The sequence below is a fragment of the Denticeps clupeoides genome, chromosome 10 (genome assembly GCF_900700375.1).
Source record: "Denticeps clupeoides chromosome 10, fDenClu1.1, whole genome shotgun sequence".
NCBI lineage: Eukaryota > Metazoa > Chordata > Actinopteri > Clupeiformes > Denticipitidae > Denticeps > Denticeps clupeoides.
The window spans coordinates 10,837,630-10,863,660 of NC_041716.1; the positions used below are offsets into that span (position 1 = coordinate 10,837,630).

Sequence of the window (26,031 nt, forward strand, 5' to 3'; positions counted from 1 at the left end):
AACAACAACAGATGACAAGACAATACTTTGACAGAACCTAGTATGTGTCTGTTATTCTGTTGAATTGTGATAAAGAATGAGCCTTGTTCTTGGATTTTGCAATAGAGCTGATACAATTTGAATTGAGTCTATTTGTAGGGTAAAACCCACATGACTCAAAATTTAAAAAATAACATATTTAGTTGAATAAAATTAGTCACATTAATAAATGCTGCCACCTAGTGGAAAATTTGGGGAAATGCTTTTTCATGTTCCAGTGAAAATGAACACACATTTAAAATGACACTTTTTATTTGTTTGTTTTAACTTACATTTTATATATATAAAAATTGGTATGTTTCATCTCATTTGTAGGCAACAGTTAGTGTAAGAGTCAATCACACAGCTTTGAGCATCAACCTAGCCTTTCATTTAGCCTCATTCACACACACACACACATGCACACACAAAGGCAATCATGAAGTGGGTTGGACTTGGTTTAACGTTGTGGTGCCAAACATTTATGAGATAAAGAGAAGGTGTTTGCATGAAGGTTAAAAGGTAAGGATCAGTAAGGTTTCTGTTTCTTTTCTAAAAAATATAAGACAATAAAACAAAGCCCAATAAACAAAATCAGATCCCATGTGCACACAGTTTTGGTTGGTTTTCAGAAACTTTGTGTTTTGTCAGTAATAATTGGAAAACTATTGTGGAATACATCATAGAGGCAAGAACTGAACAATACCAAATGTGTGAGCACCAGGGGTCGGTACACTTTTTCCGATTCATATTACAAAGAATTAGAATTCCTTCCACACTGATTGAACACATTTGCAGTCCAATGCTTATTGCCTCATGTTCTGGCACCCACTAGTGGCAGGCTCTGGGGCTAAAGATTTCCTTAAAAGATCCAAGAGGCTTTGACCTGCCCATTTGTATTTATTGATCACCTCACACTGTCAAGCAGTCAGTGAAACCTTCACCCTGCATGCTTCTTTAAAGTGACATATTTCTAACTGTTAGTGGTCATGATGGTTTCTTCATTTGAAACGTGAACATAAAAAAGTTTAAATCCAAACCAAACCTTTTTAAATCAAGACTTTATGTAAAAACATAATCCTTACACAAACCAATGCTAGAGAACGGCCTCAAAATTTTGATGTCCCAAAATACGTCGGCTTTAATAAACCATTCAACAGCATGTCCTAGCATTTGCCTCTTGTTTGTTGTTAACTGACTTAAATCTGTATTTGTTAAAGTGTTTTCTTATAATGCTAGCTGATATATATGTTAGACAACTGAATCAGCATTGTTATTTGCTTACAGAATTCAAATTCTTCCCACAAACTGTATGCTAAAATGCAAGCAAACATGCATGCATACATTGTGTCTAGGCTTAAGACACTAGTAATTGTTATGTAGACAGTAGCTAGACAAATTAGTAGACAGTGTGTTGCCATCAATAGGTGCCATTTAAGACAATGCATATTTTTGAAAGCACATGATGTAAAACAGACAGGTATTTTTTAGCACTTGGTCTTCCATATTTATTGCACCTGATTTTCCCTTCTTAAACTTGACTGGGAATGGTACATCAGTGAGAGTACTAAGCTATTCTTTTCACTGGCCAGGAGTTGTGATCTGATAACACTCTGTGTCAGCTGACTTGAGTTCCTGGGTGAAGAATTGAATTATTTTGCTGACTAGGTTGACAGACATGAAACACGGGTTTTGCCAACAGCCAGTGTGCAGAACTAGATTTGGACAAGGATGCATTTGGTTTGAAATGCATTATATATTAAAAAAAAAAAAACATTTTCATCTCACCAGCATCAACAATACCACCAATCATGCCTGCCATGACTAGCAGTATTGAATCTTCCCATTAATCTTCATGACCTTGCTGTGTTGATGTGAATGTAGAAAAATTGCCTAATTTTTGAAAATGCACTTGAACTGTAATTGCAACCATGAAACTACCTTAAATCACAGAACTATTGGTTTCTTTAGCTACACATTCACCAAATTTAACTAGATGTAAAGTAATACAGTAAAATCTTACAGCAGTTTCTCACAAAGCCCAAAGTCTGACATCATTGATGTTTTAACAATGGCCAATGTTAGCAACAGAATTGTCAATGATGGCTTAATTGAAACTATTGAAATTATATGGAGACCCCCCACAAATGCACCTTTGTGAAAATAACAACCAATATCACTCACTCATTTGAGTACATTACACACTCATGCCAGTAAACACCTGTAAATTAAAATTTACACACATACATAAAAACAGATATTTATCATGGTGTTATCACATTTCACATCATTTAGCAACATCACATAAAGTGTTTTAAACTACTTCATTACACCTCTGAAGGCTCATCTTTTGTGCAACATTATAATTATGTATTCTCCCTAATTAACATATAAAATAATGTCAAAGTTCAATTCCAAGCTCCACAAACATTTCAATAACAATATTAATATTTAAACAGACATTGCCATGATGTAGAGAAAAAACACTGAAATTAAACCGATGACAGTCTTTGCATGAAAATCATTTAGGTGAAAATAAAAATATATATATGTACGTAGTTTTATCATAGAGATAAAGATAACAACACTTGGTGACTTGACTATCTGGAATTGCACTGTGTCATCACATTCAACTATTAGAATGAAATGAAGACCACACGGCTGCTTAGCGCTTTCTCCACACTGGAACAGTGTGACATACAACTTCGGCCCAACAATGCAGGAACATTGTCTTTGTGCAAATCATGGTTCAGGTCAAAAGTCCCAAAAGTGTGTGGATCGTATCTTTGCAACTACATCATAACTACTCAACATAGTGCTCTTACTGAACAGGGGACGATGGAAGAGGAATCAAGTCACATGTGTTCTTACAAGCAATTGTAAGGTAGCTTACCCATGATTCGAGGCTCGGATCAAGTTATTTGTAACAAATTTTATTGTAGATGAGAAGTCAAAAATATAGCATTGTCATTGCTCCCACAACTATATTTAAGAGTTGTGTGTAATAGAATTTCGGGATTCTTTAAAAAAAAAAAAAAAACGAAAAAAGGGGTGTAAAATTACACTCTTTTGGATCCATCTTCCACCCACCCCAAAAAAAATTAAAAATCACGTGCACATCTCTCTCTCTCAGCCTTCCAAACAAGGTTCACTGTGAGCTTGCGTACAGTATATAAAAAAAACCAAGTATCTCCAGGATTATTAGCTAGGTCTACTTCACAGAGAGGAATAACGATACTGGCCCCTGTTCCAGTCAACCGATTCGCCTTCACTGCTCCCAGCAGACCAGTGTATTCTGCTAACTAAGCTATGAGCTAATTGACACGCTGAGCACACTAGCATCCACTAGCATCATGCTAGCATCAAGACGTGATGCCATATTAACGTTTGTGAGAACTATGTGCGTCCCACCAGAAATACCTTGATGTGTTTTCTTATAATTTTATGCTTGCAAGGCCCCTATAAGATAAATAATTCTCTTTTACAACACCAGATTAATAATCTACATGCTCGTTTCCAATTATTATTTATTTGCTATTGTTTTAGGTTCTACCTGTTATGGTTATAGTGCTTATCAATGGTAGAAACCATTCTTCAGTGAGTTGATTTTATTCTTCATCTTTTGTGCAAAACATCTGCAGAGGTTTCAGACTTGGTCATCATTGGGCATCCGTGGTGGTTCCGGCTCTGGCACCTGGCACGGACCATCAGAGTTACCTTCCAGGGGGTATGGCGATCCTTCTTCAGCCACCTCCTTGGCCTCAGGGCACAGAGCCGCCTTGGCCAACTTGGTCGTTTGTACATTCCCTCCCCCCTCTGTCTCTCCTACGGATTCTTCTTGAGTTTCACCCCCTGCTGTCTCTTTGTCTGCTGAGGAGAGCATTTCAAATGTTCCAGCCTCAAGCTGGCCGATCTGGTAGTAGAGCAGTGGGGTGGCGTGGTCTTTCAGCAGGTCATCTTGGGGCTGCTGCCCATCCTGGTTGTCTGCAATGCAGACCAGAGTCGCCCCTCCAGGGAACTCTCCCTGGATCAAGACCCCCTCCATGGAATCCACCTGGCTCTCTTCAGTCAGCTGCTCTGTGAGCTGTCCTGAGAGAAGGCACAGGGCGGGGTCCGGCCCCGACTGTACCTCCTCCTGCTGCGCCTCCTCATCCTCATGTTCACGCCTCCTCTCCTGCTCCTCAGCACTCTGGAGGTGCAACACAGCCGTCTCATTCTCACGTTCCAGACTGTCATGTTGGGCCAGGAGGTCCTGAGCAGCCTGAACCTCCACCTCCTGGTCAGAGTTGGAGAAGTCGGAAGGGGATGAGGACAGTTCCTCTTCCACAGCTGAAGACACTCCCAGCAGTTTGCGCTTCTCTAGGTCCAGCTTCATGATGGTGTGCAGATAGTGCGTGCGCACACGGAGAGGGTTGAACTCAATGCGGCCAGCAGCGTTTCCACAGCCATCCCGAGAGCAACCACATGGGAACGACATTCTGTCCACCTGAATGAGATAAAGAAGAATCACATCACTCGTTCTAACCATGTAGGAAAAACATGGTGCATATAAAAATATCTCAGCAGGCTTATCCTGGTCCTCATTCACACTCAACTTGGTAAATAAATTGTTGCAACATCTCCCATGACGTCAAATCCCTTGTACAAATGAAACAACTTGAATACCTTTCTGGGGTGAGATGCACAATGTACAGAACAGCGGACACAGCATCTGCCTGGTCGCGGCCTACAGGCTCACCTGGCACTTGATGCCAGCCTGGCTGCATCCACAGTGACGCGGGTCACAGTACAACCTGCAGTCGCAGCCGCACTCCTCCCGCGAGAGCCGGATGGCACGCAGCTCCGCCTTCTCCCGCGCGTCAATCCGCGCGATGCCTGACGCTCGCAGCAGTGCCCTCCGTCTTTTGGTGGGCAGGGGCTGCAGGAAGAAGCAGTCGTCCACCTCGACCGCATCTAAATCCAGATCCTCATCTGACACATCATCCAAGGTGAGGAGGTCCGCTTGTGCACATTCGACCGTACCATTCCTTGTCAGCTGAGATTGGGTAAAATCAAGGGAAGAACATTTTGTAGAATATTAAAAACCTGACTACGAAGATTGCTGCATTTCTTCCTACATTCAGATTTAAAGATTTAAGATTTAAATCTGAATGAAGATTTAAAATCATGGATCTAGAAATATGAGATGAATTATGAGATTAATTAATTAATAATTATTATGTTAAGTTAAATCTTTTTAGGCTATCTTCTACACTGAAATGAACACTAAGTTTAAGGTGGCAATAACTGAATTCTAGTTCATTTATCTGTCCATGCAGTAAGATCATTATGCTTGATGAGAAATCTTTAAAAAAGAGCTGTTGTTTCATAATTTAAGACTATAGAATGAATTACAAAATACTAAACTATAATTTCTAAGATTTCTTGTCAAGTAAAATTATCTTCCTGCATGGACCAATAATTTCACTAGTATTAAATCATTGGCACCTTAAACTTTGTGTTAATTTCATATATTTGTCTTAATAATTAATTAATAAGAATGAACATCTAAATGATATTCATGAATCTCATTTCTAGATTGACGATTTTAAATCAATTCAAATCAGTCAATAGCAGCGGTCTCAAACTCCAAACGCTGGAGGACTGGAACAAGAACCTTCATCTTGCGGGCATTGAGCTTCTGCTGGCGCAGATGCTGGCGTAAGGCGTGGCGGTGGCTGCTCTCCTGCTCGCGTGCGAACTCTCCCAGGGTGTAGTGTCGGATGGCACAGTGGTGACGCGCCATCCCCAGGGAGCTTCCGCCCTGGCTGGGCACACTGGTGAATCCCTGTCGCCGGGAGAAGTAGTAGACGGTCACTGCGTCAAATCGAACCCGCTTTCTGCCGAGGGTGGACTTGGGCCGTCTGAGAATGGAGGTTGCTGAGGAGGGAAGAGAGACTATGAAACTCAACTTGTTTGTGTGCAATGCGTAGATTCAGTGCATCACACTAACATTTACAGCATTTATCAGACGTCCTTATTCAGAGCGACTTACAATCAGTAGTTACAGTCCCCCATGGAGCAACTTAAGTGGGTAGTAAGTGGGATTTGAACCTGGGTCTTCTTGTTCATAGGCAAGTGTGTTACCCACTAGGCTACTACCACCCTAAAGGGCTAATTTAAGGGCTCAACATGACTCCAAATCTATTATTTGGTCTCATAAACTCATAAATGTCATACATTATGAACATTATTGCACTGAATGTATATTATGTCTAAAATCTTGCCATTGTGCATTGTACTGTAAAAATAGTATATATATTTGGATATATTATACCTTGGTTTGCAAAACTGAACACTATAAATTATACATTATATATTGTACTTTGGGAGACACCAACAGCATTAAATATCCTGGTGCCAATAAACGTGATTCTGCTTTACCAGATTACTGCGATCAGATCGCCTGGTGCCAGTGAAAGCGCTGAATTCTGAAGACTTTTAACATAGCTAGAACATGCATATTTTTTGCACTCTTTTAACATTTTGTGTATAGCGGCTGCTGAAGTCTTACGGGTGTGAGAGCTGCATGGAGCATTGAGGCTATCGCAGCTGTCCGCACTGTCGCTGCAAGAAATGTCATCGTCCGAGTCTTTGGGTGTGGAGTATGGTGAGCCGCTGTCCACCTCCTCAAATCTTCGTTTCAGGCCGAGCGCTGCCACTGTCTCCATGGAAACTCAGCGTCTGACAGCAGGGAGACACAGGTACAGGTTCAGTTTGACTGACAGATGAAGCCAGGCGAGGGGCTCTGCTAATTGCTTTGGTGAATGAGACCTGTACAGCCAGACACACATAGTAGAAATACGTAACATTAATCAATATAGCCACTAAATATAAGCCACTGAACTCCATCCGTTCTGATCTACTATAGACACATGGTGACAGAGTATGGCGACCTCCATGATAATACCCCCCTCCTGATATAAAGGGCTTATTCAAAGCTTGCAAAACCACAAGCATTCTTAATTATAAATACATCACTCTACTGAAAACACTCATGGTATCTATATTCCATTTCTGACAATAGATGGAATACAGATAAAAGGAGGCCCAATACTAAACGCAAAATGCATTGTTTACACCACCATTATTTAGGTCAACAAATAATAAAATATACTTAATATTCAGAAATGTCACTTATCTCTCAATTGATATGCTTGTGTCTGTGTAAAGAATGATCTTAATATTAGTCAATAAAATTGTACTCATCAAAATCTATTAGCTCAAAAAATAGTTTAATCGAATAATAACAACGTTATAAACTGTGGCCACAGCAGTGGCCTTTACTTGGTTGGTGAGATTTGATCGTCTAATCAGCAGCTCTCTCTGTTGAAGGTGTGGTGGTTTTTAATGGCCATGGAATGACTGTGATAAAAATAGAAAGGCAGATTTGTGCAATTTTCTTTCCCCAAGAGAGCCATACACCATGCAATCTACCTTGTTAATCGAGGGAAAGCAAGCCCACCCTCGACACAGTTTAGACCCAACCATGGAGTGGTAAGAGCGATGCTCTGCTCAGCCTGTGGCATTGGATATTTTTGGGCTATTTTGCAATGCGTTTGTGATGTGCTCATATTCTACTAGAACACTCCCAAATGCAAAATATAAGATGACACAATCGAAGCTTCACCTCCGTCCACATTTTGAAGTTATCCTGCCAACCTGACAGTGTGGTTTAGGTCACAAAATAATGCAGACAGGATTGGAAAGTGAAAGTGAAGTGATTGTCATTATGATACATAAGGAATGTGACAATCACATTCCTTAACCATTAGGCCACCACTGCCCCAGGGGTCATTCAGCCTGCACAACTGACACCTAAGAATGCCCCTTTCGTGCAACAAGTACCTGGTATTGTGCATTTTCCATTTCAAAGTTTGATATGGCTTTGACAGATCTTCCACTGTGCTTGCACCATCCCTGCCAGCCTCATTCAAATAGGGCAGAAAATAGCTTGGCATATGACTGGAAGGCTGCCAGAGTCGATTCTGATGTAATAAATGTTGCAGCACTTTTGTACAGTACCGCTGGCAGTCTCCCACAGTTACACTGCTAACAAGCATTTTCACTTTTCTACACCGCGTTCCAACTTTCAATAAGCAAAAAGAGTCACATTTTGACCAAATGTCCTCATTATTTTATAGTGTCTAAAGTTTCACATGTAAAAAAAAAAAAAGAGTTGAACCACTTTCATGAAATCACTGAAGTTAAAACTCCTTGAGGTCCAAATTTAAAACTAGGACACAGTGAAATGGTGTGTGTGCGTGTGTGTGTGTGTGTGTGTGTGTGTGTGTGTGTGTATATATATATATATATATATATAAAAATATTTGCAAATAAATAAGTCATATATTAATTAGTACAGATTTCCATCCTGTGAACAGACACTACATATATAAAAGCCTGGCAGAGCAGATCTCAGGAAAATGCTCTGCAATGTAAATAATACACTAAAATAATGTCCTTTAGTGACTCAGCGAATTATGTAGCCAGACGCATAGAATTAATGTGGGCAACAAAATGAAGAGTGTCATGCAAATAATGTGTAAAACATTTTAACAAATACGTACGTGTATATTACGTGTATGCTCAATGCTATGTGTAATATTTTAATTTAACAAATATTTTAGCACGCTTTACCTGTAAATAAACCTTGAGTGTGAAAGTGACAATAAGAATTTATTTGGGAGACAGCATTACACAGTAAGGGGGATTTAGTAAAGAAACTGAATCTGCTCATTTTTATTTTAATATAATTATGTGGTAATAGTCAGTCAGCTTTCCCTCCTATATGTTGAAATACATTTTCTATTTATTCAGATAATAGAATGTTGTACTGTCTGGTTCAAAATTTGTGGTATGAAAATAAGTGCTTGAATTATTTGTACTTTGGTTACTCACAGTTAAAACCTTAAAGTGTATAAGTGTGAAGGATTTCCTAAAACTGAACAACAGAGTCCAGATTAAATGCAGGATCCGTGACATTTCCCCAGATTGTTTGTCTTGGAGATATAATATATCATCTTAGCCTAAAGGGAAGCTGATATTTTCTTAACCATGGCACATTTTTTTTTTACTAAGGAAACCATTGTGAATCCAAAAGGCAGATCCTTTATGGCCAATGAATCAGGAAGTCACCTGCCAGCAATCCTTCAGTTCCTATAAACGTAAGTCAAGTTGAGCTTTATTGTCATTTCATCTACACACGTTAGACAGTACATAGTGAAACGAAACAACGTTTCTCTGGAACCTGGAGCTACGTGTAACATTTAAACTGCTCACTACATGTTCATCATTATTGTGAATACTTGCAAATAAGTGTTCAATAATTATAATGTACAATAACATGTAACCCACCTACACACACACACACACACACACACACATCACACATACAGTACAGGCCAAAAGTTTGGACACACCTTCTCATTCAATGTGTTTTCTTTATTTTCATGACCATTTACGTTGGTAGATTCTCACTGAAGGCATCAAAACTATGAATGAACACATGTGGAGTTATGTACTTAACAAAAAGTGGAGACCTGGCCTCCACAGTCACTCTGAATGAGAAGGTGTCCAAACGTTTGGCCTGTACTGTATACAAAACCATACTCAGTTATTTATTCTTCCCATGGATATAACGCTGACACTTCACTTGTAATTCCTGCCCCTTATTGTATTGTGTATATTTGCATATGTATTTTCTACATACATGTCTGCACTGAAGGAGCTTCTTTTAATGTCATTATGCGTGCGTAATATTCGATTCTATTCTAAATAAAAGTTAAATACTGACAAGGTGTGCGTGTGAGACATTGACAAACCAGGCCACATAAAATGCACACAAGCAGTAACATTTAACAAGACATGTAGACAATAATGAGACAGGCAGCGCTAAACTGGTGAAATGAATAATGAAGGTGCAAAACTATTTTATTAATTTCGTGGAACAGGTCGTTTAACAGCACACCCAAAGCTGCCATAAGAAACGTTTTTTTTTTCCCCCCCCCAACGTTTGTGTTTTCTGGCACATCCGAGACACCATACTACAGCTCCCTACTACCAGGGAAGTTACCACAGATGGCCTGCAGTCAATGGATGACAAACGCTCACGTCTGGCCCCAACACGACCACATTCGCAGCACAGCAATCAGGAAGATTAGCTGCGGGGAGAATGCGGGGTACAGGCCGCCCTAGACAGCAAGGTCAGCATCGAGAAGGAAACACCCAGTAACAGTCAGGGGTGGAGTGCTGCCATCACACCCAGGCACCGGCTGAGATCACTACGTGGACACTTCATTTTTCTTTTTGCCACACGGATCCCCTTTCGTCTCATGGGCATCTCAGACATTTTTTTCTTTTTTAAAGCCCTCCTGTCTATTTGATGGGATCGCCGTGATGCAATAGACTGCAGCAGCCTCCCATCTGAAATAAAAAAAAAAAAAAGAGCAGCTCCTGCATCATTTACAGAGCTGTACAGCAGAGGGGTGTGTGAAAGGAAAGAGGGTTTCACCCCTACTCAGATCTGGCGACCTTACGACAGCTGAGACAGGAAGAAGAAAAAAAAATATAATAATAAAGCGAGGATTACGGCGGAAACAGTTGCACACCTTACTATAAATAATACCGCGGAGCCGGTCGGGGTCGGTCTACCCCCCCCCCCCCCCCTTTTTTTTTTTTTTTTTTTTTTTTTGTGCGATTTTAACCCCTTCGTCGCCGAGCGCCTTACCTTGGCCAGAACTGGAGATCCTTTCGCCGGCGATTCCGCGTTAGGGGTTCTCTTTCCCTTCCCTCCCCCCCTTCAGATCTCCTCTTCCCACCCCGTCTCTTTTTAAAACGCGAGAGTGAATGCGAAGGCCGGGTCGTCGCTCCACGTCTCCAGGCTCCGCAAGGTTACCGGCTCTCGGGCGACGGCGGGCTGTCCGCGGCAGCATCGACTGGGGCGGGGGAGGAGGCGCGGCTCGGCTGTTCTCTGGCCGCCGGTCGGTGCGCTTCAGCGGTGATGAAACATGCCGGGGCTGAGCTGAAATGCTGATGCCGGCGTGTGCGGTCAAGATGTTGGGGCGCCGGCAAAATGCGACGGTATATGCGCGCTGTTCCAACTGTGGAAAGAAAAAAAGCAGGGAAACGACACGGCCGATGCGGGAGGAGGACTTGGTTTAATCAGATCGGTCCGTTTGACATGTCAGGTTAACAATGGCATGGGTGCCAAAGCACAATCCTCATCGTCGTTCCTTTTTAAACGGTCGCACCGGAGATGTCGCCGCTTTGGACAAAGGGCGGGTTTTAATCTTCTGAAATGTTCACGTTCCAAAACAAAACAAAAAAAAAAAAAAAAAAAAAAGGACCGGCCGCGAGTTTGATCCAAATCCGCGGAGAATCTGTCCTTGTATGAACGCGGTACGCGCCCAAAATGCGGATGGTCGAAGCCTCCGTGGCCCACTGTCCGAGCCCGGTTCGTCACAGAGTAACAATAGGCTTCGGGATGCCACACAAGACTCATATATACTGTGCGTGACGTCACACCCAAGGCGGTCTGGGAAATGTAGGCTTCTTTCGAGCTTTGTCGGCGCACAAAACCTCTCCTTAGAGACGGTCTCATTAACAATGTGAAAATCCGCCACCCATTTGTCGAGCCATTGCAGCGATTTACATTACTGGAAAACAGCGTGCAAGGCCCATTTATGTTTATACGCACGGACCAAAAGAGCTCATCGGTTTAGTCACACAGCAAACGAAGCTTCCGCATTTAACCTAAGAAACATTGACAATGAGGGGTGGCTGCTTCGAAGAGTGGTTTGTGAAATCAACTAGTCTTTTTTGTTTAAATGAAAAAAAAAAAGGCTAATCCGGAACTACATTTCCCAGTACTCATCGCGACATGGATTTCCTACACGGACACGACGTTTCAACTCGTCACGAGTGCCTGCGTGTGTCAGGAAAGAGTCCCAGAAAAGTTATAGCTGTATTCAAAACTGGAAAAACACTAAACGAAGAAAAACGTCTAAATGCTGCTGGATGTGAACAGATTATCTAGTGCGTAAAACTACAGCACGTCCTTTATGAATGAAAAAACTGGAAATACCCCCTCCCTATGGTAACTATGGAAACAAAACCATCATATTCCAAAATGACATTGTTATCTGGGGTAATCACAAGCATCCCAAATAGACAACTGCTCCGTTCTAGTCCAGTTTGAATATATTTTAATGAATAATGTGTACACTCTCTGCTGTTTTACCAATGTATATTTCAATTCTCTGCAATAGAAGACAGAACTGCAAACTAACGCCGTAAAAATAGTAACAGGTTGTAAGACAAATGAATTGGGGCGACAAAAATAAAAAAAAGTGACTGTTTAAATATGTTGACATAACCAAAATTCGGACTGCATTGGAAATGCTGAGGTCAAATGAGCATTATGGGCAGGTACTTTTATCATAGTGAAATGGGATATGGGTCAACATTGACAATAAACATTAGACACATGTCCCGTGATCCTCCAATAAGCATCTAGCTCAACCTACAGGAACTGCATCTTCTCATGTGGCATTTCAGAACAAGCACACCCCCTACCTTACATCAATTGGTGTCTGAAAGTGGTGATTTCCGAAAATTAAACAAAGCATTTACAGTAAACATAATTCTGCTTTACAAAACAAACCTGGGTTACATAGAGGCCTACACAAAATTTGGTTTAGTTTAGAAATCAATCCCCTAATTATTATTATTTTAAAGAGGTTTAAAACTCGACAAGTTAAAACTATGCTAATATGATATAATATACGGCAGCAATGAAAAGGGTTTTGCGATGGAGAATGGGTGAGTGTGGTCTGAGTAGTTTGAAGAAGTCTTCCTCAGACTTTTTTTTTTTTTTTTATCCCAAAGATACAGCATACCCAAAAACCATTAAGAAAGAAAAGCCCTCAACAGCCTTGTAGATATCATTGGGGGGAGAAAAAAAAAAATCAATAGTGAAAAAAAAAAAAAAAAAAAAAAAAAGAGTTCCTTGTCTTCATGTCTTATCACTCACTAATTTCCAAAGAAACTGTGCATTCAGTAAGTAAGATACAAAACAGAAATTAGGAAGCCATTTAAAAAATATATAAATCCAGAATGTCAGTTCTTCTTCATTTACCTCCTAAACAACTTTATATGAAAAGCGTTTCTAACAAATAAAGACTTTTTTTTTTTTTAGTTCGTTTTTTCCAGAGCCTGTGATCGGCTCTCGCACCCACATGATGAAATAGATGAAATAACAGCAGAGAAAGGTGACAGGGATCTACTGGCCTAGCATTTCATGTGCCATTCTCTGACATTCCCTTCAGGAACAAGTCTCTGGTTACAGTAGATAAAAAATTAATAACCCTCCGGATTTGACGCCAGATGACAACACGCCATAAGCTCCGTTAATACACTCCACATTAGAAAGTGGCCACCTTGCATATCAAAAGGTTAAAAGTAGAAAAGAGGAATAATTGGGGAAAAAAATAACCTGGAGTAAGTGCTTTGTTTCTCTGACTAAAGAGAACACAGGTACACCAAAATGGAGGCGCCACTGATGCACCATCAATGGTGGACAGGGGAGGGAGGACTAGATAAAGACAGGACACTTTTTGAACATGACAGATGTCATGTTTTGGCACTCCAGAAACCGTTACATGGGGAAAATCTACATGAAAAATAAATTCTTGCATTTCTTCGTACAACATGAAAGACACAGATCTTCTAAACAAAGGAGTTTGAGCAGGAAAAGCTTGGAGGGGTATTGGTTGTGAAATGCTGAGCAACTGGACACGGCAGTGCAGTTGGACACTCCATAGTATAAGACATCAACATATCGGAGTGGGTCATGATGAAGCATCTCTCTCTCTCCCAAGGTAGCATCCTCCGGGGAAGACCCCCTACCCCTAACGCTGGTCTTCAACTCAGTCCAGGATCAGCAGAAAACAAGAGCTTGGAGGGAGGGGGTCCGCCGGGGAGGAGGCGGGTGAGAGTAGCTAATTCGAGGAGGCCAAATCCAGTCAGTCAATCTGTCTGCTCTCATTTCAGGATGATGTGGTAGCCATCATTCGTCTCCGCTGCAAACACAAGGATACAGTACAGAATATCATTCTCTCATTCTGATTAAAAAGAATTCCTTGCTCAACATGCTATACAAATCTAGATTTGCCATATTTGGGGGGAGAAAAAAAAAGTAGGTTTCTCCCTGCACATCATTTCACCATAAGATTACATTGAAATTTTAATACATTGATTTTGCCTCAATTTATTGCTCACTGAGAAGGGTATTTTCACCACACTAAGTAAGACATGGCATATGGAGAGCTTTTGCTAATCTATCTGCATATGCTGGTCCTGAGATGAGAATAACATAGATTGTGATTGCAATGTTCTCTGATGGCCCCAGATATTTGGAGTGTAGAATACAGAGGACATGGAAGTTCTGCTGCCCTTTTACATATGGTGTATTTATAGGAAGGGGTTAAAGCCCTTTACAGTTTCTGTAAATAAATACACAGTGAACACTCCTTGTCTATTACAGTTACTATCGCTCCACCAAAAAATTAAGATAAAAAAAATGCCATTATTGTTTATCTTCAAGTGTCCCTTACCTTTCATTGTATCCAAAACAAAACATATCTCATCCTGGAAGTTCTGAATCATCTGTTAAAACAATATGATCAGAAGAATCAGGGGTAAAACTCTCACAAACGGATACCCCTCTTCTAGAAGCAGGAGTACTAAAGTAATAAATCAAAGCTCACTGAGGCTTCAGGATTAAGGGGCTACTTTGCAAAAGAAATACAGGGTTGTTTTAGCTTAAACAATAATTTAGTGTAAAATTAAGAAACCCTTCTATGGCAAATGAATTTCCAACATTTTTTTTTTTGCCTTAATACATCCTCTGACACAATAACGTAGAAATAGCATTGCAAAAGTGTACATGCTTTAACAATCTCTATTACCAGCATGCCAAAAAATATATATATATTTTACATTTGGACAAGACACAACATCTGAACTCATTTATGTAAATGAGTTTATATTACATTCATGTAAACTCATTCACGTTTTGCATCTAGAGTACACACTCCTCCTCAGCACGCTGACAGAGAAGGTAGCTCTGTGCATGCTAACAGGCATAAAAAATGTCAGAACTCCCATATGGAGCCACTCAACACACAGTACATAGGGCCTTACCTCATCGCTCACCAGCACATGGATACCAGTGGGCCCCTGTTTGAAAATCTGGCTAATTTGTCGAGGAGAAATACTGAAGAGCTGTGCAATCTTCTCCGTCAACTCCGCTGCGGTCAGCTCCTCAAGGTAAATGGCATGATACACTAGAAAACAGAGAGACTACATTTCCCAATGGCACCAACAATCACAAGACCAAATGGCATAAAACTACACTTAACAGGTACAACATCTTGGTAAGGATCTCAATCCATTTCCAATCCCACACTTCTAACAACCAAACACCTTCACTATTAAGACCCTGGGTCTGAAAACGGACTGGGCGATCATTGATCTTGATCAATTGCTTCAAGCATTTTTCCCGATCACAATAAAAATGGCAGGAACAAGCATCTTTTATGTGTGTATTAACATTACCTTCCAATGGACACAAGTGGATGCTGAGGCACTGGAATACAGAACCAGCGCCACGTGTCGTGGTTCACTGTGTAAACATTTTCTTTTCACTATTACAGCGTTTATCAGACGCCCTTATCCAGTGTGAATTACAATCTGTAGTTACAGGGACAGTCCCCCCCTGGAGCAACTCGGGGTTAAGTCTCTTGCTCAGGGACAAAATTGATAAGTGGGGTTTGAACCTGGTTCTTCTGGTTCATAGGCGAGTGCGTTACCCACTAGGCTCCTACCACCCTAGCAAAATGGCTGAAAACAGAGCCATGGAAGGGAGGGTTTGGGGGTGTGCTAACGATACTTTGACCAGCACAAGTGGGCGAGAAACCAATCCACTAACACGAGTGGAAGTAAATAGGCATGTAGGATGTCCATGATGTGACGAATGTTTAAGCAGCTCAAAAACCTGGCCGCACAGGGCTTCCAGGCTTCAAATCGACTGGTCACCCTATTCGTTATGGCCAAAGCAATGTGGCGCAAATGAAGCTCCTGTGTAAGATATCAGGAAAGATTTTGACTTTTTATCACATTGTTCAATATGAGAAAGTATATTGTTATAATTCTTTGCCCTGGGTAAAAAAATTTAGGCCAAAAACATTCTGGCAGCTGGTACAGGAGTGGAAAACACTGCTAAAAAGCAATTACTGAAAATAATTATGCTGTTTATTATGCCACCAGAGACTAGGCTTCAAAGATTGGTCCAAGAAAGACAAACGAAAAGGTGGTTCTGCAGGGCCACGCCTCTTTTTTAGAACCATTAAGAGATCAGGGGGCCTGGCAAACCTTGTGGCTGGTGTCTCTCTGGGACGGAACTGGTCTTACAGCGCAGATAAAAGCGAAGACTCAAGACTCTTTTGGTTGAAACCCCGGGAACCCCCAGAGGGATGTCACTCTTGCAGCTAACAGGAGTTGAATCAGCATGATTTCAAAGCCTCAGTTGACTTCAAAGTCTAAAGAGCTGGAGAGTTTCTTAACCTACATTTGCCAGATTTAATTAAAGCCTGATTAAAACACTCAACCACGTTCAATTTCATGCACTTTGGATTTGCTGCCTGTTGTGCAAGGAACAGGTATTACACATCAAAAGCTGCAATATTAGGTATTATTTCCATGAACATCTACACACACACACACACCTACACCTACCAAAGAAGGTACTGCTGCTTCCATCTCCATTCTCATGCTTTTGCTGCTGTTCCCGGACCTGCTGGGATTCCTGACAGACGTACACGGTCAGCCTAGGGCGTACCACCCTATACACACACACACAGACAAAAAGAATTGAATGGACAATACCAACAAAAAGGGTGAAATATAAAACACCAGTACTATGCCACTACTTAATCCCATATCTATATCTGGAGCCACACCCACCGCCCCTTCAGTGCATTGAAAAGCCGAATGCCGTCCGCCGGGCCACAGATCTGAATGACATCTTCCCTGGTCAGCTTTAGCAAGTCCGCTCCTATGAATGAAAAGCATGACGATTAGGGCCAGGAGGGTTTTACAGTCATTTAAAGGCTTCTGTGTACAAGTTGTAATAAAGCAATAGCCCCTAAAGCCTGAACCATGATCTCCCCTAAAGCCTGAAATTGTAAATGTTACTACAGGAAGTTTCACCACTAGATTAATTTCTAACATAAATACATTCATGATAATGTGACTACAGTACAACATGTATATGAAACAGACCCACACTAAAAATTGTTTCAATAAAGGCAGTCATGGTTTTCTTTTTTCAAGGCAATCATCTGCCAGGGATCAACCTAAACCAAGCAAAATGCAGGCACTGCAGTTTCTCAGTGAGAAACTACTTGAATACGGAAAAGATACAGCAGGTTTACCCAGCCTTGAACGTAAAGACTGTAGTACATTTTAAAGCCTCGAAACTTATACTTCTAAGGTCAGTGGAACCCGAGGCCACAACATCAATGGAACGTATTCCAATAATCCCAGTCCACTCTTGAACCTTCCATATGGCCATGACACTCACCTGAAAAGTTGTTGAAAAGTCGGCAGTACGGTGAAAAACGGTTTCTATGGAGCCACTGCTGCGCCTCCTGCGGAGTTGCTGTGGGCAACAGATTCTGTTTGTTCCGGGGAAAAGAGATGGAGAGAGACCACTCTTAAGCACATGCCATGAGGCTACTGCAGTACACTTCAATTTTACAGTCCCTTCACTCTGAAGTCAGACAAACACAGACGAATGTGTTTTCTACAAATTCCATTCCTTACTATATTTATAATCACTCAAAATCATCTTTACACACTAAAATTTATATATTATGCTTATTTTTATACCTTTGTATTTAATGTTTTTGTTGTAGTTAATGTTACTGTTTGTATTTAATGTTACTTGTATGCACCATGGGTCTGAGAGTAACGCAATTTCAATTCTCTGTATGTCCTGTACATGTGGCAGAGTATTCCATCCTGTTGTTGAGCAACACATTCGAAAATTTACAGTCCCTGACAAAAGTCTTGTCGCTTATCTATTTTGTAGAAACACCTGCTATTAACCTGAATTTTAATTAATCGATTGGTGTTAGAAATAGCTCATATGAAAAGCTAAAACCCTCTCAAATGATGTTTAATGCATTGAAATCAATTAGTTTAACTGAAAAAAAGATAATTTATCATTATCAGAAAGGTCCAATTTTGACAAGACAAAAGTTGTCGCCTATACAGAAATTGAACAAATTTACTGCAAATACAAAAATATGTAAAAAAATTAATTAGTGGTGCTGTGAGATCCAAATTTAATATCTTGTAAGACTTCCATGAGCTTGAAGGACTGCATCCATGTCATCCAAGTCAACAGGAATACTAAAGAAAGCAGTCTTGCATGCCTTCGAGAGTTCATCAATATTCTTTGGTTTCATCTTCCATGCTTCCCCTTTCATCCTACCCCACACATGCTCAATGATGTTCATGTCTGGTGACTGGACTGGCCAATCCTGGAGAACTTTGATGTGGGTTTGGAAGTATGTGATGGAGCACCATCCTGCTGAAGAATTTGGCCTCTTTTATGGTTGGGAATATAAAAGGTAGCTAAGATTTCTTGGCATTTCAGACTATTGATGTTGCTTTCCACCCTGCAGATCTCTCGTACACCCCCACACTGGATGTAACCGCAGACCATGATTTTTCTGCCACCAAACTTCATTGTTTTCTGGGTGAATCTCGGATCCATGCAAGCTCCAGTAGGTCTCCTGCAATATTTGCGGCAACTGTAGTGTAATTCAAGAGACGATTCATCTGAAATCCACCTTCTGCCACTTTTCCAGCGTCCATCCTTTTAGTAGGCTGTGGGCCTTGGCAAATGCCACACGTTTTTTCCAATTGTCTTTTGTTTAGTGTTGGATTCTGGGCACTGATTCGACCATGGAGGCCATTTCGAGACAGAATCCGACAAACTGTTCTGGTTGACACGGGGACTTCAGGTGACCAGGTCTTGTGGAGCTCTGCTGCTGTGGGAAATGGGCTGGCCTTGGATTTTTGAGCCAACAAACAGTCCTCTCGAGCAGTTGTCCTGCGGGTCTGCCTGACCTGGGCTTGTCAAAACGTCTCCAGTCTCTTCAAATCTTTTATTTTATCCTCTGAACTTTACACTGAGACACATTGAAGGTGTCTGCCACATCAGGTCTTCAGCCTCTTGAGACTTAGGCATGTTTGCAGAGATCTAGTTGCAGTTGATGTGAAGGTCTAGTGTACTGGGGTTCTTTTTATACCCACCTGAGACCTCATTGATCCATTATTAGTCACAGGTAAAGCTCATGTGACAAGGAGTCAACACTTATGTCTTTGCAAAAATTGACTGAATGGGCTTTACCAAGTTTTGAATTTTAAAATACTTTTTAACAGTTTCGTTTTGCACTGAAATATTATTACAAAAGCTGTTGGGAATAAAATGAGCCATTTTTTGTAAGAAAATCTTGATTAGAAATAAATTTAAGCGGCGCTTGAGGTCCATTTGTACAGAAGACTTTTGTCAGGGACTGTATATCTTTAAAAAAAAAGTGTGTAATTAACAATTAAATATGTACCTGCTGGCTTTCACTGTCTCTTCTAAGTAGATGGGATGACAACTGTAAGGCAGAATTTTGTTATTACATATACATACATACATGATATATAACACAATTCCCAATTCTTTTTGAAAAAAAAAAAAGAAAATAAAAAGGTGATTGGGGACTGTTGTGGAGGAAGACAAGATATTACGGACATGATTCCATAGTTATTGCTGGATTAATGGGTTATGCTTATTTCAGACATTCAGTTATTAATGTTAAACTACATCATTACTAAATTATTACAGCTATTGTAGTTAAGTCACACCAATACTCTTTAGTTAATTGAATAAAATTGTCATACTGTGTTTAACAATATTTGATAATACTTACAAAAAAAGCTGTACTGGCAGCTTATTAGAGGACCCACAAAAGGTGGTTTTAAAGTTGGTGTATGGCAAAATGACAACATCTCTTTCACTCAATATCTTAATTTATCTTCCTCTAATGTTTCAACCAAACATCGGTTGCTTTGTATGGATCCTGCTTGCAATGTAAAACACATTCAACAGACAGCCCCAAACATAACTTATAAATCTTGTAGTAATTTAAATTACTATATTGTTCTCCAATATCATTGTGAAGCTGGGCATGCACTGAGTAATTTAAGTCATTGAAATGTTCAAACATTTTCCACTTAAAGGGGTTGCGGAAAATGTCCCAAGATTGGGTGACAGGCAGAAATTTTGGTTGATGGATGGTGAACACACATTCTTAGTGCTGCTGTTATAGGGGACTAATTTTCCATCTCTACACTTGAAATAAAAGGTTTTATTGTACAAGGCCTTCTTGGCTGGTTAATTTCTTCATAATTCACACAAATACATGGCCTTAGAGTTGTGGTGCACTGTGAACTGTAGCGGTGAACAGGAGTTGGTATGATCTTATCTTCTGGTCATAAATCAGAAATGACTAAAAGCTACCGCTCTTAAAAATAAAAAAAGCGAGCTGCAAATGAGTGAATAATGACCAGACCCGACCCACCAACCACACCCAACACTTTGTGAATCCCACCAGCATCACTAAACTGGGTAGAACAGCCTGACTGAATCTGACTGAATCAGGGGGGTGTTACTCACGTCTGCAATCTGTGCTGCTGGTTCTGGCTGATGACTGGGCGAGCCATTTCTGCACAGGCATTAAGAGTGTAATTTAAAACTGGAGATAGATCTGAAGTTGCATTTTTAATACATGGGAACAACATGTGCCATTAAGTCTTACCCTTCTGATACTGTAAAACTGTTGTGGGTGCTGTTGAATCCTGGCGAGGGAGAGTTATTCACGTATGTGGCTTCAGGCCATGGGGAGCACTAGAAAAAAAAAAAAAACAGCAAATTGATTTAAATATTAATAACAATGGCTGATTAAATATTAACCAGGAAAATATATATATATTTTTTTTATAAAGAAACCACTGTATATGGACCTCAGTAAGGATGGTGGTTTCATAAGATGGCTGGTACTTCTCTTTCTCCTGTGGCGCTCTTTTCTCCATTTTCTCTCGGTCTGTCTTCTGCTTTCTGTCTGCCCCTTTGGGCTGAAAGCAAACACCCATCAGTACCACAAAAAATGATGCCATATGTTGAGGTGCAGCAAATGACAGAGGACATGAAGTAATTTGAATTTGACATGAATTGGTATTCACAACTATGCTAGACATAAAATGTTGCAAATATGGAAAAATTGTATTTCATTATTTTAAAAAAAAAAAATCTTAATTGGGTAAAAGCATTGAACCACTGATCAAAACTGAAGTCACTGTGTAAAGCTGGATTAGTTCTTCCAATACTTGGCTGTCTATCAAAATTATTAATGCCGTTTTGATACTGCCCTCACCTTAAAGACTTTGACTTGGCAGCTGGCCGAGTGCAGGTGCTCTGTGTAGTCTCCACTCTCGTTGTCTTTAAACGTGTCGATCTGGATGCGGAAAGGCACGCCCTTTTCTCCTCCGTGCTTCCGCATCGTGAACTCTGTACTAATGCAGTGAACCTGGATTGAGAGACAATGATCAAGGTTTTGCACGGCCGCCAACGATCTGGATAGTGAGACTCAAAATCAAAAGAAACCGCACCTGAATAAAGACTGAAGTCCGTTTTGACGGGTCCCACAGGAACTCGACAGTATTAAGTTGTGTTGGATTCGCTCGTGGGTCTACAATACCAACTGACATGGGAATATCTGCCGAGATTCAACATGAGAACACATTTATTCACCGTGTATGTATGTCTTACATATATAGGGTGGTAGGAGCCTAGTGGGTAACACACTCGCCTATGAACAGAAGAACCGGGTTCAAATCCCACTTACTACCATGGTGTCCCTGAGCAAGACACTTAACCCTGAGTTGCCCCAGGGGTGACTGTCCCTGTAACTACTGAGTCGCTCTGCAAAAGGCCGTCTGATAAATGCCGTAAATGTAAATATAAAAAAAAAAAAAAACACAATCAGACTAAAAATGACAGTCATTCACACATATTGTTTAATGTGTGTATTTAGTCTGTCATGTGATGGGACAACTAGCAGTAAAGCCCTGTTCTCACCCAGGTCAAGGATCCGATCACCAGGTCGATTCCAGCGCCAGCCTTCCAGCTGTTGGTGCTCTGTGTACTGCAGACGCCGATCATGGAAGACCACCCGGATGATGCTCTGGAACGCACGGGACAAAGAACAATGTCAAAAACAGCCTTATCCACTGCAGGTACAGGCACGATTAAAAGGGAAGCTGCAAAAACGGATCCCACCTTCACCATTTTCCCTGTGATTTCTGGCAGCTCTCCCATTTTTCGATTGTCCAACATTCGAATTTCATAAGACTGTCCTGAAATTCACAAAGAAAATAATACATGTGTGAAATTCAGCACTTTTTATATAGTTCAATACGATGCAAACAAATGTTTGCCATAGTTCAATGCATTATGAATTGAATTCCATACATGAGTCACAAACACAAAAAACTTACACATTTTTAATGGAGGGAAGAAAAAAATGCTCTGATTAAAGAATCAGCTCCATAAGTAGAAATAACCCTGCCCTATTTTTTTCAGAGATCAATACCTACACTTACATTTTATAGGACAACACTATAGAAATAGAGAAAGTAGGAGCTATAGAATGTTGCAATCCTCTTTTCTGTATTAAATGGCAAGGAAAAGAGCCTGTACAAACCTTGGTTGAGGTAGGTGAGGGTCTCATCGTGCAGTTTGACAGCAGGCGAGGTGGCGGCGCACAGAACGTACTGGAAGGGCAAGATCTTGTTTTCTGTGTCTGGGGGAAGATTGGACTCTTCCTGCTTAAAGATGGGAAGGGCCAGCACATCACTGGCACAAGACATGGTTGCAGTCAATCAAAAGTTGTAGTCAGGAAATGTATAATAAAGAATAATATTAATATTTAGTGATAAACACTTCTGCGATCGGAGGCTCTTGACAACCATATGCAGCGTCACATGACTTGGATCATAAATCTTTATGCAAGTCACACAAATGGCATCCATGGCAGAAATACGGGACTTTGGCTGTCACTTAAGGAGGGAGGGGAAAAATTGCTCTGTGTCCCTACCTTCCACTCAACACAAGAATGCTTTTTGCAAAGTCAACTCAGAACTTTATACACTACAAACAAAGGAGCAAAAGGCCAGAAATCTGGGGTTTGTGCTTCTAAGAACATGTCTTTCGCCTACTTTTGCACACAAGCTAAAATGCAAAAATCATTTAAAACAATTAAAATGCATTTATTAGAGTGCTATAAACGTCAACAGTGGTCTGTGCATTTATGGTTTCATCTTTTGTTACCCTCCCCATGTAGCCTCTACATGTTACTACGAAATGAAAGACGGCAGTGTCATTCTGAACATTCCCTGGCAGGGGACACACTCTTGACATTTAAAGCTAGTCTGACAGTAGACATGCAGTCACCCACAGCAGCAGCAGCAGGAGCCGGAGCCGGAGAGCGGGAAATGAACTACCCCGGTTAAGGGGATTAAAATAGAGCCAGAGAGACACTGTGCCCGCCTTATGCAATAATACAGTGTATGGGAGCAGAGTTACAAGTACACTCATATTCTCACTCGGGCTTAGAGGTGAGACCCATAACACATGAATTCAACAATCTGTTGTCCACATTTATGGTCACAATAAAGCCGATTCTGCAATACTTTTGCGTTCAAAAAGCAAAAGTTACTCATTCAAAATAAGTATTTTTTGAGTCTATGCATTTCTGAAAATATATTTGTTTTTAAGTTACTCATTAAAAGGCAATTCCATTCATACCCTTATGAAGAGATTGTCACACTCTTAATGCACAACCAGCATGTACAACAACACAAAAAAGTGTCACCTTGGCATCCTAAAATACACAGTGGATATTTGGATATTAAGCGCAGCTTTATCATGGAGAACCTAAGAAGAAATGACGAAGGCGTGAAAACATCCCATTTGATAAAGTATTGTCACGGCATCAAACCGGGGACCCACCTCATGCTGTATGCCCCAGCCCCAAGCTCTTGACCTATCCCAGAGAGGCTCGCATCGAAGTCCTGCACCAGCCCCGACTCGATCACCTCGTCCGACAGCGGCAGCTTCAGAGCCCAGGCCATGGCGGCGCGCTCAGAGGGTCCGATTCCAACTCGACTTTTCCACCTGATCCGAGGAGGTCCCAAGTGCGGACTGCTGGGTCTGAATGACAGGAGGAAGAGATGCTTCAATTACTATACAAAGGGAATCCGGGTCCCAACCGAATCCAAAAGTTGTGTAAACAGGGGATCTCTGCTGTCCAAATGTTGCTTTTTAAACCATTTATTAACGTAATTAAAAACTTGCTCAGTAAAGACCTGGGCACCTACAGAAAAGCCTCGTGGGATTTCAGCATCGTCATTTCTTTTGACTGAATGAAACGCGATCAGCAGAATCAAATTAAAAACATACACAAACGGAGCCCCTCTATTTCCACGGGACACAAAAGGGGACTGATCACTGCAACATCCCCCCAACCTTAGATCACAAACGTCCGGGGCTCCAGCAGCAGCTCCCACCCGCACGTTACGTTAGAAGCGACGCCGCAAACATTCTGCAGCAAAACGCCACTGATGCGCGGGAGGCTCCGCTGGAAGCGGCGACACGGGTCGCGTTTCGCGACGACCGTCGCCGTTTAAACGCCTCCCCCCCCCCGGCCGGACGAAGTTGAGGGGGGGGGAAACGAGGCTCCCGTCTGCGGCGCTCACCGTGCTGGTTTAAAACGCCCAGCCGCCGCTTCACGCCATGTTCCGCCCCGTCTTCGGCGGCGAAGCGAACAACTTGCGGGCTTCGCTTTTGATGCGCTGCTCGCCAGTAACTTGGCCTTTTTGGCCGGAACGCGGCGACTTCAGCTGCTCCTCCGGGACGCGAAACCGGACCGAAGCGAGCCCATGCGTTCGGCGTGCGTCCGAACGAAAGAGACGAAACACAAAATATTTGTTTATCTGTTCAAAGGGGGAAAAAAAGAGATTGCCGTAATATCCGCAGTCGTCCGTTTCTTCGTCGGGGCGCCGTGTTTGTCCGCGGCTCCTCAGCGCCCCCTGCAGGACTGGAGTGGAAACTACCGATTAAATCCCCTGCTTCAACATAAAGCTGCTCATGTATGGAGCTAATATTATGACAAAACTATCTCCATACTCATCCACGATGATGACTTCAAAATACAAATAGTGAGCGTTTATACACGTTATACACGTTTATAACACCATTGTCGTCGACTCCTATCTATCATTTCCTCTATTAACACAAAAAAACAACAACACAGAAGTCAAGTCAAAGTCCACTTTATTGTCATCTCACTATATTGAAGTACACAGAGACGAGATTGCGAAGCTTTGGAGATTCACAGTCTGCAAAAAGACATAGTGCAAATGGACATTCATAATGCTAAAGTTTTACGATTACCTTGATGCTTAAAAGTTTTAGAAAATTGGAATTTAGCACATTAAGTGATAACAGTATTATTATTATGGCCACCCACATAAAAATATTAATTATACCTTTTTGTAATGAATTAATTGCATGCGTCTGTGCAGCAGTGTTTCATCTGAAACCATAAAACTCCTTCACTGTCCGTCTCCATCTTCATGTAGGCGTTGTCCTTTGCATCCCAGTTATTGGTCACACTGCATATGTATATGAACAAATCTAAAGCATGTCTAATGCTATTCTAATACTTTAAAATGTTGCATAATCAGTCATATCAGCAAAAAAAAAAAAAATCACTGCAGGTGTTTAAATAA

General features: G+C 41.2%; 2 protein-coding genes across 2 annotated transcripts; both read right to left on the reverse strand.

The window, feature by feature from the left end:
* Positions 1 to 273: 273 nt before the first annotated feature.
* Positions 274 to 11,379, reverse strand: csrnp2 (cysteine-serine-rich nuclear protein 2). The gene is made up of 5 exons (XM_028994933.1): positions 10,787 to 11,379; positions 6,572 to 6,741; positions 5,675 to 5,937; positions 4,757 to 5,053; positions 274 to 4,504 (listed from the first exon to the last, which is right to left on the reverse strand). Exons 2-5 carry the CDS (start codon positions 6,726 to 6,728, stop codon positions 3,665 to 3,667), a joined length of 1,557 nt encoding a protein of 518 aa, XP_028850766.1. The 5' UTR covers positions 6,729 to 6,741; positions 10,787 to 11,379; the 3' UTR covers positions 274 to 3,664.
* An 867-nt stretch (positions 11,380 to 12,246) lies between these two features.
* tfcp2 (transcription factor CP2) lies at positions 12,247 to 25,288 on the reverse strand. The gene is made up of 17 exons (XM_028993178.1): positions 24,997 to 25,288; positions 24,251 to 24,451; positions 22,944 to 23,095; positions 22,520 to 22,596; positions 22,319 to 22,424; positions 21,850 to 21,956; positions 21,615 to 21,767; positions 21,205 to 21,315; positions 21,000 to 21,088; positions 20,858 to 20,906; positions 19,755 to 19,796; positions 17,702 to 17,795; positions 17,083 to 17,173; positions 16,855 to 16,961; positions 15,262 to 15,404; positions 14,673 to 14,724; positions 12,247 to 14,138 (listed from the first exon to the last, which is right to left on the reverse strand). Exons 2-17 carry the CDS (start codon positions 24,370 to 24,372, stop codon positions 14,101 to 14,103), a joined length of 1,533 nt encoding a protein of 510 aa, XP_028849011.1. The 5' UTR covers positions 24,373 to 24,451; positions 24,997 to 25,288; the 3' UTR covers positions 12,247 to 14,100.
* Positions 25,289 to 26,031: the final 743 nt, after the last annotated feature.